Source organism: Pseudorca crassidens, chromosome 17, assembly GCF_039906515.1.
Source record: "Pseudorca crassidens isolate mPseCra1 chromosome 17, mPseCra1.hap1, whole genome shotgun sequence".
Lineage (NCBI taxonomy): Eukaryota > Metazoa > Chordata > Mammalia > Artiodactyla > Delphinidae > Pseudorca > Pseudorca crassidens.
Genome location: NC_090312.1, coordinates 9,278,874 through 9,294,358, shown reverse-complemented (window position 1 = coordinate 9,294,358; position 15,485 = coordinate 9,278,874). Strand labels below are relative to the sequence as shown.

Here is a 15,485-nt window from a genome sequence, read left to right as displayed (position 1 = left end):
GGTATAGGCTTCCAGCTGGATCACATTTAACTAGCTTACAAAAAGACCCTTACACAAATACTTTTCATTTGTGAGTTAAAACAGGGTTTTTTGACATCTAATAAAGCTTCTTTTGTAAGAAGTTTCTTTTATATTGTAACAATTGGTGTTGTTAGACTGACTATGTGTTTTATGAATTGATCAATGAGCCATACATTTTTGCTAGGATGTATATTTTAATAACTACAAAAAAAATTTTTTTAAACTATTAAGGGTCTGTCTTTAAACCACCTAATAGAGGAATTTAAAAGTGAAGGTTGCAGTTGCTAGATTTTGCCTTGGCTACCTTCAGATTCCCACAATACCTGTATATAGTGGACTGTGCATGCTTTTCCATTTTCTAAGGGCTTACCTTCTTGGGCACTGTAAGACTATAAGAACACAGTAATAGCCATAACTGGATTTCCTTGGTTCTCCTGTTTTAAAATCTGAGCCTTAATGTAGTTTTAATATACCCTTTTTGTATTATTTTAATTTTCTTTATTAGTAGCCTAATAAAGAAGACTTTAAAATGAGTACCTGTTGCTCTTCTCTATATGCGTTTTAAAAAACAGTCCAAATTTAATTGATATTGTATTGAGTTTTTCAGGGTTATTTTAGGCCTGATATGATAACAGTGCATTGTTTTGGTGCCTCCATTAATGTTGTATTGAATCAGTGATCTTTTAAATTGATTAATATGTCAGCGAATCATACCTTCTGATTTTCTGTGGTCATCAAACGGTTAAGTCTTTGCCGTTATTGTCAGTATATCAACCAAATTTTAAGTGACTTTTTTACTGTGTATTACTATATTCAACGTCCCAGATATAACAATATTTTGTATTTTCACCACTGTTTATGGTATTCTCAGAATGCAATAAATCAGGGACTTGGGTAATAAAATGTTTCTGGAAAATTCATTACAATGTCAATCTTTTATTATGCACAATCCTGCTGAGATGAATGTGATTGTGAAAATTATTTATTATATGTGAAAGTTAGTGTAGAGGGCAGTGCCCATTTCAGAGAGAAGTACAACATTTTGAAACTGAGCTTAAAAAACAAAGAAAAAAAATTGAGTAACTCGGCTGTTTTTATTTACATAATTAAAAAAATTTTGAGAGTCCTTCCCAGTTTTGTAACAAAGAGACCAATGATCATTAATGAAAACTTTGTAAATTATTTTATATTTTTAAGGAACAGGATGCTGTTCCCCCCCTTTTTTTCATTCAGGTTGATTTCAATGTGAAATGTTTTGTAACCATACTCTTAATTTTTGTGCTAAGTGTTTGCCCTTCTTCAAAGTTAAAAAGCCGAGTTATAAAATTCTTAATTACATCTCGGTATCAACAATAGACTTGAAGGAGAGAGATTGTCACTAACCTCTGTTGCCCTAATGAGTAAAATAATGCCACTCATGACGTAGATTTATAACAGGCCTAAGGCCAAAACTTACTGTCCTGAGGGATTTATTTATTTACATTAAAAAAAACCTCAAACTCTGTGGTCTTGAACCCCAGTTCTCAGATTATTAATTACAGATTATTTAATTGTATTAGGGAATTGTCATGTTATATTTACTTTTGGATAAAACCTGCATTAGATGCATAATTCAGTAAGTTTTAAAAAATGTTAATTTGTCCTTGTTTAGCGGTTAAGCACCTTATCCAGATATTAATTTAAGTATTAAAATCTTGTTTTATAACTTTGTAACTTGAGAGTAATGGATGCTGTAGTGATGTCTCTCACATATGTGAAGATGAACAATAAAATTGTTTATTTACAAGTAATGGCTCTAATTACTTTTCTGGCAACACCTTTTATGATAAGCTTAGGAATCCTTTCTGCATATGGAGTTTTTTTTTCCAAATGATTAATCTGCACTTATACACATGTGTAATGAGTAAATTCAAGAATAGAAATGACAACTCAATGAATGAGACACTTGACACCAGCCCTTTATGTGGTATGTCCAACATGCCATCTGTAGCACAAAGGTGCCATACTTAATACCAAATATTCACTTTTTTTCCACCAAAATTTGAGCGCTTTATAAATATTTTTAGTGGGAACAGAAAGCTGTTTGGTCCCCAGACAATGATCTTCCATATTCCAGAGAACTGCAGACTGCAGACCTGATGGTCATCCCTCACAAAAGATATGGAAGTAAAAAGGTATCTTGGGGACAAGCATGTTGTTCATAGAGCTAGTAGTTTGGTTCTTTATAAAAACCTATTCTAGTATAGGTTTTTTTTAAAAAAGTGTATCTCATACTTTGCTCTCAGATAACATATATCAAAAAGAGATACAGTATAGGCATTCCAACACCGTAGATTGCAAATCCATCTAATGTGGCTGTTCTCTGATGTCTTAGGACACATTCACATATAGTTTTACATATGTAGGACATTTTACTGCCAAATGAATGAAGATATTCTTTATGAAAGAACTGACAAAGTTCTAATTTTTTTTTAAAAGTATCAGTTGGCAGGAAGAAGGTAAAAACTCTCATCTAAGAATGCGACGTATTTTGTTTTTAAATCCAATGTTTTTAACTTACACTTGGTTTTACTCCTTGTTTTTTTTTTTTTTGTTCTTGTTGTTGTTGCTTGTTTTGTATTGTTTTTTAGTCTTTTAACTCTGTATTGCTGGTGGCTTTGATTTCATGATGCATTATGCTTATGAAACTCTAGCTTTCAGCATTAAAATGAGTTAAAGATAATGTTTCGTTAATTTGATCATTGTTTTCCTGTTGAGATCTTTCTTTAAAGGGAAATTGTCTACTTAAACCTCTGCATTGAACTCGATAAAGGAAATTATTTTATAAAAAAAAATCTGAAAGTCAGAAGCTTAAATGTATTCCTCCAATGCTCTAAAACTTGAAAATGCTGTTTATTTACCTAATTATTATCAATGTCATTGGTAATTATGGTGTCAAAAGAGGTATATTTTAACTCAATACGGAACATATTTGTCCAGTAAGATAACATTTTATTTCTGAGACTATTATAAATAATATATTTTAAAAAACCTAAATTTAGACTACAAGTTGACAGCATCCCTTTAAAGACAGCCTATTCAACTTTTAGTTAATAATTTGTGGGGTTCTTTTTGGTTTTTCATTTGTAATAGAAATGTTATATGTTGCTTAACAATGTTTTTGGATACTAAAGATGCTTAACAGTCAAAATAGAAAACAACAAAAATGAAGAAACCAAAATAAAAATATCAATTTTTTATTATTTATTCAGGCGATTTCACCTAAACCTCAAAGTCAGAAAAAAAATGAAGCTGACATTAGCAGTTCTGCCAACACTCAGAAACCTGCACTGTTATCCTCAACTTTGTCTTCAGGGAAGGCTCGCAGCAAGAAATGCAAACATGAATCTGGAGATTCTTCTGGGTGTATAAAACCCCCTAAATCACCACTTTCCCCAGAATTAATACAAGTCGAGGATTTGACGCTTGTATCTCAGCTTTCTTCTTCAATGATAAATAAAACTAGTGAGCACAGATTTTTAAAAAATAGTTACTTATCCTATAAGATACATTAAAAACAGTTTGGTTGTAGTTATATTGTATTTTTATGAAGTTGCATTTTAAAAATTCAAACTTAAGTGGATATGATAGGGAAGACTTGAAACTATTTTAGGGGCAAAACCCATTTACATTTCTGACTGATGTATTGTACAGAGGTACAGTGACTATACTGCTGGTTAAGAAACCTTAGCATTTAATAACCAAATTCCACTGTAGTTTGACTCTCCTCAACTAATAATCCAAGCACAATGAGAGGCCTGATTCATTACAAAAAAACAGAACAAAACCATTATGAGATACAAAAAGACCCATAGTGGATGTTTTCCTGAACTCCTAAGACTATTCTTATGGATAGATTTAGTTACTGTCCCCAGTTGTCTGTACCCTCTTCGGCAATACATTTTATTCAGTTCTTATTGTAGGATTTAGAGTGCAAACTTCAGTTTAATCTTACTGATGAAAGAAGAAGATTGCTTCCTTGATCTTATATTTAAAGATTTTACTGTTTCAATACCACTAATTTTTCAAGAGTTAACTTGGTCTTTTTTAAATAGCCTATTGACATGGGTTTGGATATATATAAGACAAGATTTGTGTTGACTGTGTGTTTCTCATGTTTTAGTATTCTAAGTTAGACATATGAAAAATAATTACCTGAAAAGTCACCGGGTAAAAGATAATTTTGCTGTTTATACAGTGAATGAATTAGTAACCTGATTATTAAATGAATATGACACATTTCCTCATGAACTTCTCCATATCATATCTTCCACAACAATTAAAAATGGTGACATTGAGAAGACGTCTATCAATCAAATATATTAACTTCCTCTTGCATTCCATTGCTATATTCTTTTTGCCAAACCATGTTTTTCAATTTTTGATCAGGTTTTGGTACTTCTTTGTTTTGTTTTGGTTCTTTTTAATAAATGAGTAGAAATGATGGAAACAGAAAAACTCAACTGTTTCTTTATAAGCTTCATTTCATTATGGCATTTATCATGAAATAATATCATTAGTAGTCACTACAATGTCACATGACATTGATACGTATTTTATTTTGCAATTGTTTTGTATTTTGGTATTATGACCAGTGTTACAGCAATTGAATTTTATTCTTTTTTTTTTTTCAATTATCACCATGTCTTTTCCATTTTGACTTTTGTAAAATTATTTTTAAATACCCAAAGCATCAACCTTTTTAAACTACTCATTTCCTCCTGCTAAATTAACATGCATATATTGGCTTATGTAGTCCTGCCTGTTCTAAATCATCAAACATATTTACATGCCGTGTAGAAAGAAGAAAATGAAAGGTTAAAAAAAAAAATTTCCAAACTTCTGTTAATACATAGCTAGAAGATGCTCAAATGGCTCACCAAGTTAGTTTTTTAAAACAAAATAAAAAACACACGAGGGCAAGAACAGTGTCATATTCTTTAAAAATCCTCGGGTTTTGCCCATAATGAGTCCTTAAAGTTGTTTGTGTTCAATTTTTTTTAATGAATCAGGCCCAAATATATGTTTATAAAAATCCATTTGCGGGAATGAGGGTGGGATAAAATTACTTACATTAGTTTTACTTTGGCAAGTAAAGCACTAACTCTACAATGCATGTCAGATTTTTGTCACCTATGCCCCTGCCTTTTTTTTTCTTAGAGTTTCTAGATTTGTAATGTAGCAAGGGACATATATATATATATATATATATATATATATACACATATATATATATATGTATTTTTTTTAATCTTTGGCTATACAGAGATTATTTTCCCAAAGGAAAAATGGCAACTAACAAGGATCTGCAATTAGAGAATTAACTGTAGTCTGTTACTTGGGAAACTACCTGAAATTAATGTTCCATGTTATTTTCTTTTGGTTCTAGTAGGCTTTAGATTTTAGAAGTTTTGATTAACCCTTGTGAATGGGGGCAGTTTTGCCTTTGATTACTTTTGGAACATGCCGTTCCTTGTGGATACCTTACAACATCAGAGGGCAGAATTTGAATCATTTTTCCCATTTTTCTCCTTAAGTATTATAAGATGATCCTGGCATGTATCTGCTTCGTGAACATTGAAGATCTTTTTCTAGGTCCTCCACAGCCTGTGAACCCCCCTAGACCTTTCAAGCATAGTGAGCGGAGAAGAAGATCTCAGCGTTTAGCCACCTTGCCCATGCCTGATGATTCTGTAGAAAAGGTTTCTCCTCCCTCTCCAGCCACTGATGGGAAAGTATTCTCCATCAGTTCTCAAAATCAGCAAGAGTCTTCAGTACCAGAGGGTAATGTATATTGCTTTTCTATAGAACCAAACATAAAAGAAGACAAAACACTGAGATAAAGATTATTAAAATATTAAGAAATTTCTGCTTTTTCCTTAACAGCTTTTGGACTTATAAGCACTTCATTTAATTCTACAAGTATTTATTTAGTGCCTTCTTTATTTCCAGGCACTGTTTAATTTATATAACATTTTAATCCACATGGATATTAACCGAGACAGTGTATTTATATTAACATATTACATTCTTTATTTTGTGTAGTGCCTGATGTTGCACATTTGTCACTTGAGAAACTGGGACCCTGTCTCCCTCTTGACTTAAGTCGTGGTTCGGAAGTTACAGCACCGCTAGCCCCAGATCCCTCTTACCATAATGAATGCCCCAGGGCAGAAAAGGAAGATACACAGATGCTTACAAATCTTTCTTCCAAAGCAGTAACTGATGGAAGAGGAGCTCCAACAGCATCAGGTAAAAAAGATTCATTTTACAAGTTAGCTAGGCTTGCATTTATACAGTAAAAACAGTTTGATGTATAATTACATTATTTTAATATGTAGTTCCTCTTTATAAATACTTCTCCATAACATCTGTGGAAGATAGGGTTTCTCAGTCTGTTTAACGTCCTTTTGTGTGACCATTTACTATCATATTCTCTGGATATACTTCTTATTTTGTCACTTTAATCTACTTCCTTCTCCCTACTTCTTTCTTATATCCTGTTTCCACTAAATAGGAATTATTAGAGCTAAATATAATTACAGAAGTTTCTTGGTTTTGAAGCCAGAAAATAACTTAATGGGCTCAATACTTAGGTTTAAGGATTTAATAGAATTTAATATTTAAGAAACACTTAGCTTAAATTAATTTATATACCTGTATCTTACATATAATCCCATATTTTGGAGCAGAATCTCCAAAATTTAAATGTAATTTGTTGTAATGTTATTTTGGGAGTCTAATGTGTAAAATCAGCCCTACTCAGTAAGACATTTTTTGATGATTTTATGACACTTATTGTAATCTGAAATCGTGCGGAGGTATTTTATCAAGTTGATGTTTTAATCTAACAGAATATTAGATTTATATTTATTTATATTTCCCTTATATGGTTACATTGTTTTACTTGGAAGTTTTATAGAATTTTAACCTCAACCAAAGAGCCCCTAGAGTAAAAGAAAAAAAAAGGCAAATACTAATTTCAAATGCTTTTCCAGTAAATTACTAATTTGGAATTATCAGTAGATGGATAAATAAGGTGAACTGAGTGAAGTAGGGAAAAACATAAAACTTTTTTGATTAGTAGCCAGAGAGTATTGGGATAATCGATTTTAGTAGTATCTTCTCTGAAACCACTTTATCAAATCCTTGGGTGAAGTATAAAATAGAGCTTGCTCTTTTCTGGTGGTGGTGTATATTAAAATAAAATGACTGAAGTAACTTAAGCATAGTTCTTATATTACTGCTGTTACCTTCTTGTTCCTTCTTTCAAAGTGAAAGTGTAACTAATATTAAACATACAGTGTTCTACAATTCCATTAATCAATAAAAGATTGAAGTTATTTTGTACATGATAGTGTTTCCATATCTTGTTTTAAAAAAATCAGAGCCCAAATTTGAAGATTTGTAGGCTTTGAAACATTTCTTGTCATTTCCCAAAACTAATCCATTGTCTTTGGACAATTTCCAAGCCCCTTCTATCTGTAGGGTGATTAATTTTTCTTTTCCCAGTTTTCACAAGATTTCTGAATTACCTTTAACCCTTTGAGATACTTTTCCTGGTGAAGTTCTTATGAGTCCTTTAACAATCTGGAATTTGTTGCTGTACTGAATATATGAAAAATATGTTCAAGTTAAAATGATATATATTGGGCTTCCCTGGTGGTGCAGTGGTTGAGAGTCCGCCTGCCGATGCGGGGGACGCGGGTTTGTGCCCCGGTCCAGGAGGATCCCACATGCCGCGGAGCGGCTGGGCCCGTGAACCATGGCCGCTGAGCCTGCATGTCCGGAGACTGTGCTCCGCGACGGGAGAGGCCACAGCAGTGAGAGGCCCGCATACCGCAAAAAAAAAAAAAAGATATATTCATTGGGGAATTTATTTTTATTTATTTATTTTTTTAAATGATAAAGTCATTAGTTTTTAAAATGTGTGTGTGTGTGTATATATATATATTTTTAATGTATTTTTTGTTGTGTTGGGTCTTTGTTTCTGTGCGAGGGCTTTCTCTAGTTGCGGTGAGCGGGGGCCACTCTTCATTGCGGTGCGCGGGCCTCTCACTATCATGGCCTCTCGTTGCAGAGCACAGACTCCAGACGCGCAGGCTCAGTAGTTGTGGCTCACGGGCCCAGTTGCTCTATGGCATGTGGGATCTTCCCAGACCAGGGCTCGAACCCATGTCCCCTGCATTGGCAGGCAGATTCTCAACCACTGGGCCACCAAGGAAGCCCCCAATGTGTATATTTTTAATTTATGTATTTAATTTATTTATTTTTGGCTGCTTCGGATCTTCCTTGCTGCACGTGGGCTTCTCATCGCGGTGGCTTCTTTTGTTGCGGAGCATGGGCACTAGGCACGTGGGCTCAGTAGTTGTGGCTCATGGGCTCTAGAGTGCAGGCTCGGTAGTTGTGGCACACGGGCTTAGTTGCTCTGCGGCATGTGGGATCTTCCCAGACCAGGGCTTGAACCTGTGTACCCAGCATTGGCAGGCAGATACTTAACCACTGCACCACCAGGGAAGCCCGGGGAATTTATTTTTAGATGTGCATTTGAAAACGTTTGTATTTTCTTTTATATAGCAATAGTAACAAGCCTGAAAGATAGATGAATGTAAATAGCTGTATAATAACTAAGTTATCTTAGTTGAATGATGTATCCTAAAATGTCAAAGTAGTGATTATACATGGAAATCTTTAATTCCAGTGATTTTGTGTCTAATCAGAGTACTAGCCTAGTGGTTTTTCGTTTTTCCCCCAGAATTTCTAGTATATTTGTGGAGATGTAGCTAATTATCATTGGGGTGTGGTTCTTGTTTCTCATAATGGTTAAAAAATGTACTGAGGTAGAGGGAAGGCACGATATTTTTTTCCTTTTTAAGTATTCGAAAACTATTTGAGAAAGTCAAAGTTGTAAGATAGTTTGCTGGAAAAGTGAAAGGTAGAGAGGAGTTTGGATTTATAATGTGATGTATTTGTAAGTTTGTTGAAAAATGAGGATCATCTTAAGTATGGTGATAACTGGCAACTTTAATTGCTTAAATCAAGGAAATGCATGGATTTAAATGTTAATTACTGGAAGTCCATTTGTTAGAGGGTTGAACACAGTCACAGCATTTGAATGCGGGGTTTGGGGGGGATTCTGATTTATTTCTATTACCCCTTTTCATTTTTTGTTTTTTGAGGGAAGTAATGGAATTCAGGTCACGTTCTAATTGGACATCTTTTGATTAAAACCTTGTGAACCTGTCTGACTTGCACTGAAATTCTCAGTGGTCTGCGTGCTTTTTTCTCTCAACACTTTTGTTAGCTACCCTCTCGAAACTGTTTCGTAGTATTTGTTGGCCTTCTGTCTGCTTCCCAAGTTGTCTTCCATCTGCAGTCAAAGTACCAGGAGTTTTGTTTTTGTTTCTTCTTTCTTTTTAATTTTTTAATCTGTTTGCTTGGTTTGTTTCATGTTAATTATAAAAGTAAATTTTGTTACTGTTGAATTTTAAAACTTCTGTAGAAAGCATTATTTACCAGAACTTGTATCAAAGACATTTTCTGGGGGTATTTTTTTCAAATTGGAATTTTGGGGGTATTAAGAATGATGAGGATGTTAGTCATTAACTGTGAAATAGTTTAACAGACTTAGAGTTTTACTTTTTCGTGTGAGTGGTATGTGCATGCTCATATCACAGTCATGGTAAAGAATTAATGAGATTATGCAAATTATCCAATTATTATATACATGTGTTCTTAATAGGTTAACACTTGTTTTTCCAGTATAGATAATGAACTTGCCCTAATCCTCTGCATTCTTCCACTGGGAAGCATGCATAGAATATGACTAATCAAGGTTAAGAATACTACTGCCCTGCCGCCCTCATTACCAAAAACAGTCATTGGTGCCCTTGTAAAAATCGATGCCTTTGTTTTTATTTTATTATCAGAATACTTTCTCTAACAGAGCCAACCAGTTTTAGGTAAGGATAGAGTGTTAGTTCTGTTGCTAACTGGGATGTTAACTAGTTTTCTTATTTATCTACTGGATATATGTACTGATATAACAAATACTGAATTACTCTGAGCCCTTCAAGGAGTTAAAATATGGAAGCTTAGTGTATGGACGGGTGAGACAATAACAGTCACATTCTGACTTGTGGGGACACCAATTTCACATTTACTTTCTAAAAAGCCTTTTTGTTTTAAAGTGTTTTTCAGTTTTTTTCCAGAATTGTACAAAACAGAACTACAACCAGAGACTCCGTAATCTCCCTCCACCCCACAGCAGATGTTCATGGCTTGTACAGAGCCTGGGGTTTCCATGGAGAGTCTCAGGGATAGCCGCCTTTTTTGCCAGGAGAATCAGATATTTCGCACACTGCCAAAACCTCTCCACATTACTGCGCCTTGCAGGATGTGAAAGCAGGCGTGGCTCAGAGATCTGTCACTCTTGCTTTAATCTAAAGCGCTCCATTCGTTTTTTTATTGTGTTTTTCATTTGGGGGGGGGTGGTTGTATTATGTATTGGAATATTACATAACATTTTGTTTGACGAAAATGTTCTGTTGATAAAATTTAGTGTAAAAACCAGTATTCTGTAAACTAATATCCACGTACTCTGGTTCCCAAATTCTAGTGCCTGGTGAAATAAGGACAATGTAGAGAACTTCTCATAAAATGAAATTGATTCTTTTGTAGAATTCTTGAATAGATCTATTTTTTTTTCTATTTGGGCATGGGTGTTTTTTAAAGTCCTGCCATTATTGCATATAGGAATATTTATTTTAATATCCTTAATTGTGTAAAATGTTGACAAGCCTTTCTCAGTTCCCCAATTTTACTTGCAAAATTTTATCAGTTAAGAAATATAAAGGTTTGGGACCCACCAGAACATGTGAAAACAATCTAGAACTGGTCCTCCTGAAAGCACTCTGCTAGTTACTGAATCTGTTCTGCTGTGCTGACCTGTTTTCTGGAGCTGAGGTTCAGGACCATTTTACTTGTCTTCCAAGTACCTGAGGGATCCCACACATTCTAGTCAGGAAAGGCAGCCCTGTAAGGCAGTTCCTTCCATTTGAATCACCCCAGGGGATTCTGGCCTTGCTCCACCTTTCACTCTGGAGATTCAGTGCTCCTGGGGATTAGGGAGGGACCTACAAGGCAATAATCATGATCAAGGGCTGCTTCTGGTATAGCTCTACTATCACAGAGGATTTAGAAAGCAAATCTCTTACTGTTTCCGTTGTAAATGCCTTGTCATTTTCAAGAAAATTGTGTCAAATTTGTGGAATTTTCATGGCATTAATTGTAGTAAACAGTAATTAGTAAATTAACAGTTTAAGTGAGGCATTTGTTCAACAGTTTTGATAATAAGGAAGTTTAATTGTATTTCTCTTTGCTCTGATGTCCTTTTCATTTTTTTGTCATAAGAAATCTTTTTGTCATGGAGATTATCAATATATTTACTTAATTTGAAACTTAATTATTAGAGCCTTATTAGCATTTAATTCAAGTTGAGTGGTATTTTTACATTTTTATTGTGTTTTATTTAAATTATGTAAATTATTTGCAGTAAGATGAATAAAGTGCTAGCTTTTTTGATACTGTACTGCAGTGATTTAAAAATCAAAGAACTCATAACTGTGATATTAAAGCATAATTTAATAGACTGAAAGTGTATTTTAAATGCACTAGAGTGTTTTTCTTAGATTAACCCTATACACACATAAGATATTAGCATTGGCAGTGGTTGAATATGAGTTGAGAAGCTTGGTTAAGTGTGTCTGTGTCAGCAGCACAGTTCATGAGGTACACTATTGGTTTAAAAATGTATTTTCGACTATTACGTAATAAAACCTAAGTGCCACTAAGGTTGAATATTTTGTATGTGATAATAAGCCTTTATATCTTACATTTGGATAAAGACCAAAATAATTTATAGAATAATTCTGTTTTGGCTTTTATCGTTACCTAATAACACATTCATGATGAAGTTCAAAGGTACAAGTTAGTTCTAGGCAACAGAGGTTAAATATTAGTTTAAAAATTTTATGCAGATTGTTGAAAACCAGTATAATTTAATGTGAAATTTAATATTTCATTTGTATGACTGGAATAGCATTTTGTCATAATTGTCACAGGAGCAGAAATGTTCCGTGGACCTACCACTGGAGTGCATTTCAACATGGACTGCCAAAGGCTGTGATGCCAGAGTTGATCTTAACTGATTGCCTAGTGCATTTATCCTAACATTTTTTTATGTTCAGACCCATATTTATGCTATTTCTAGAACTGATGTAGTCTCAAATTATTACCCCACCATAAAGGAGAAAGTGAGAAAAAACACTTAGTAGTTATCAGACACTAAGCATTTCATCAATACACATTTTGACTCACCTTATACTGATAACAACAGGAGGTAGATGATGCTCTTAGTCCTATTTAGCAGATAAGGAAACTGAAGCACTGAGAGATTAAATGATTTACTCGAGGCTGTGAGCTAATAAATGGTGGAACTAGGAATCTAATCTGAGTAGTCTGAGGGAACAAAAATCATTCTTAATTTATTATTCCTTTGAAGTAAGAAATCCCACTTCTTTGTTACTAGTTCAGGCAATAAAATAATGTAGACCTTTAGGGGAAAAGAGTCTTAGGTAGAGTTTTGTGAGCAATTGTAATTTAAACCATTGTCCCATACTTTTAATCCTTTCTGACTAAACTTACATATTTTTCCCCTAAACCTGCAGGAATATCGAAAACAGAAAAAAAAGTGAAATTGGAAGAAAAAAGCTCAACTACATTTGGTATGAACAGAAAGTAATCTTTAAGCAAAAGGCTATAGATGGCTTGGCAGTGGGAGGACATAGTCTGTCCCTTACTTTTTACCTGTTAGTGCTCCTTTAGGTGTAAGTGATCATCTGTTTTAGTGTTTATTAGTATTATTCGGCTCCAAATATGTGATTTCTTAAATACATATCTTGCAGTAGTATGGGTATTTTTTGTCAAGGGAGCCTAAGGCTTTCTCTGAGAACTTGATGTTTTTGAACATCTTTAAAACTATGACTGTTTAAAAATAAGCTACCATTTAATATTATTGAAACTTAGAGAATGGATGGTAAATTAAAATAGCCTTTTTTTCAGCCTTTTTTTTTTACTTTATAAAAAGTTACTAAGTTTTCTGCTGTCTTTTCTGTCTTCTGTGCTATAATGACTGAAAGTTTTTCTGCTATCTTTTCTGTCTTCTGTGCTATAATGACTAAAAGTTTTGGAATAATGGATAATAGTCTTAAGTATTCTACAGGTTAGCTACCTGGAGCTTGAGTTACTGAAAGTTGGTTTAATATGGTTGATAAGTTATGGGCTAAACCTTTCTGAGTTGGAACAATAGTTGAATATATGTGATGAATTAATTTTAAATAAAATACTCTAGGAAACTGTTTTAACATCTGTTCATTTTCTTTAAAGTGCATATGATTGGGAAAAAGGAATATTTTAAAATTTGGGGACAAAATTTAGTTTAATGAAATAAGTTTTTTTTCTTTGTGCTTTTTATTTTCATTCTTGTATACACTGGGAAAGTATTGAAAGACTGAAGGAATTATTTGTGGAAATGATCTAGTTTTTTTGTTTTTCCAAAGGAAAAAAATTCAAGTTTTTTTTTTTTATTTTTTAAGCTTCTAGTATATTTTCTCATTAAATTTTGTGTGGAAATGCTGAGTCTCCTCAGTCAGGTCTTTCTTAAGTTATGGAGTTTATTTCTTGCCACATCAGGAAACTGAGTTATATTACTCATTTAAAGATTTTAACTACTGTCTGTGTTGACTTTAAGGTGTCAGGAGTTGGGATTTCTCAACACTGCTAATGAAGATCCCCTCTTATAGCCCAATAAGCTAATCAGGAGTTCCAGACTCATGACAGGAACAGTTTAATTGAATCCATCCACTCTGGGCAGGTGACTGGAATAGCTGATTAAAACATAAATGCTGCTTTTAGGTTAACCACAGAGGAACAAATCAGGATCAGTCATGATTACTAACTTACTCACTTTGGTCATTTAGGTAAGAGAAAAGAAAAGGATAAAGAAAGAAAAGAGAAGAGGGACAAAGATCACTACAAACCAAAGCAGAAGAAGAAGAAGAAAAAGAAAAAGAAATCTAAGCAGCATGGTAAGTCCAGTCCTCCCTCAGTATCCGGTTGGTGGGGAGGGGGATTGGTTCCAGGACCCCCAGCGGATACCAAAATCCACTGATGCTCAAGTTTCTTATATCAAATGACATGGTATATTCAGCCCTTCATACCTGTGGTTCCATATCCTTGGAAATTGAAAATTGATCCGCAGTTGGTTAAATCCCCAGTCGCAGAACTTGTGGATACAGAGGGCTGACTGTATGCTAAAATGGTGATTCCCGTTTTTTTTTTTTTGTTTTTTTGCGGTATGCAGGCCTCTCACTGTTGTGGCCTCTCCCGTTGTGGAGCACAGGCTCCGGACGCACAGGCTCAGCGGCCATGGCTCACAGGCCTAGCCGCTCCGCGGCATGTGAGATCTTCCCAGACTGGGGCACGAACCCGTGTCCCCTGCATCGGCAGGCGGACTCTCTACCACTGCGCCACCAGGGAAGCCCGTTGATTCCCATTTTTAAAAATTCTAAGATGCTTTCAACTGTCCTTTTCTACCAAAATTGTGGTAGGACAATATTCCCATGTTCTTCAGAGCTGAGAAGTTCCTGTAGTAGCTTTCCCTTGTCTTGCTAATTTTGAAAATACGCAGCTCTGTTTTACTACAGTCTGTAAGTTAAGTGGTTTGTAAATTAATCACTGCAACTGTTAGAGTGTTTCATTGCCAGCGTTGTGGTGGACTGGATACCCTGACCAAGTACCCTTCTGTGTACTGAAGGAATTATTCTCAATCTGGAATCTTACAGTCCCTTGAATTAACTTTCAAAAATGAGGGAAAATATTTTTAGAAAAACCTGGAAAAAACCAAATTATTTTTCTATCAATAGCCTGTCTCTAAAGGATGTCCTTCTAGATAGTCATTAAAGCAAAAATCATTCCTGGAGATAGGAGGTTACCATATAATGATAAAGGTTCAGTTCACTTTATATCTTTCTAGACATACAATTTCTGAATTTCATCACAAGAGTAACATCCTCATATCTTTCTTAGTAATTAATAAATTAACAAAACTCAAAAGTATCTGTAAGGATACTAAGAAAGATGGCAGCTGCACAGTTGATCTAATAGACCTGTCCAGGACACTGAACTCAGCAGCTGCAGAGTAGACAGTTTTATCAAACAGACACAAACATTTATTAAAATTGACCATGGGGGGCTTCCCTGGTGGCGCAGTGGTTGGGAGTCCGCCTGCCGATGCAGGGGACGTGGGTTCGTGCCCCGGTCCGGGAAGATCCCACCTGCCGCGGAGCGGCTGGGCCCGTGAGCCA

General features: G+C 34.6%; 1 protein-coding gene across 10 annotated transcripts in view; it reads left to right on the top strand.

Annotated features, from left to right (window-relative positions):
* PHF20L1 (PHD finger protein 20 like 1) overlaps window positions 1-15,485 on the top strand; it is an 83,144-nt gene that overhangs the window by 33,543 nt on the left and 34,116 nt on the right. For all 10 annotated transcript variants that reach the window (XM_067711206.1, XM_067711212.1, XM_067711204.1 and 7 more), the window contains 5 exons: window positions 3,273-3,525; window positions 5,656-5,844; window positions 6,106-6,312; window positions 12,789-12,845; window positions 14,100-14,207. In XM_067711206.1, the coding sequence (XP_067567307.1) occupies window positions 3,273-3,525; window positions 5,656-5,844; window positions 6,106-6,312; window positions 12,789-12,845; window positions 14,100-14,207 (814 nt within the window). The remainder of the gene's footprint in view (window positions 1-3,272; window positions 3,526-5,655; window positions 5,845-6,105; window positions 6,313-12,788; window positions 12,846-14,099; window positions 14,208-15,485) is intronic.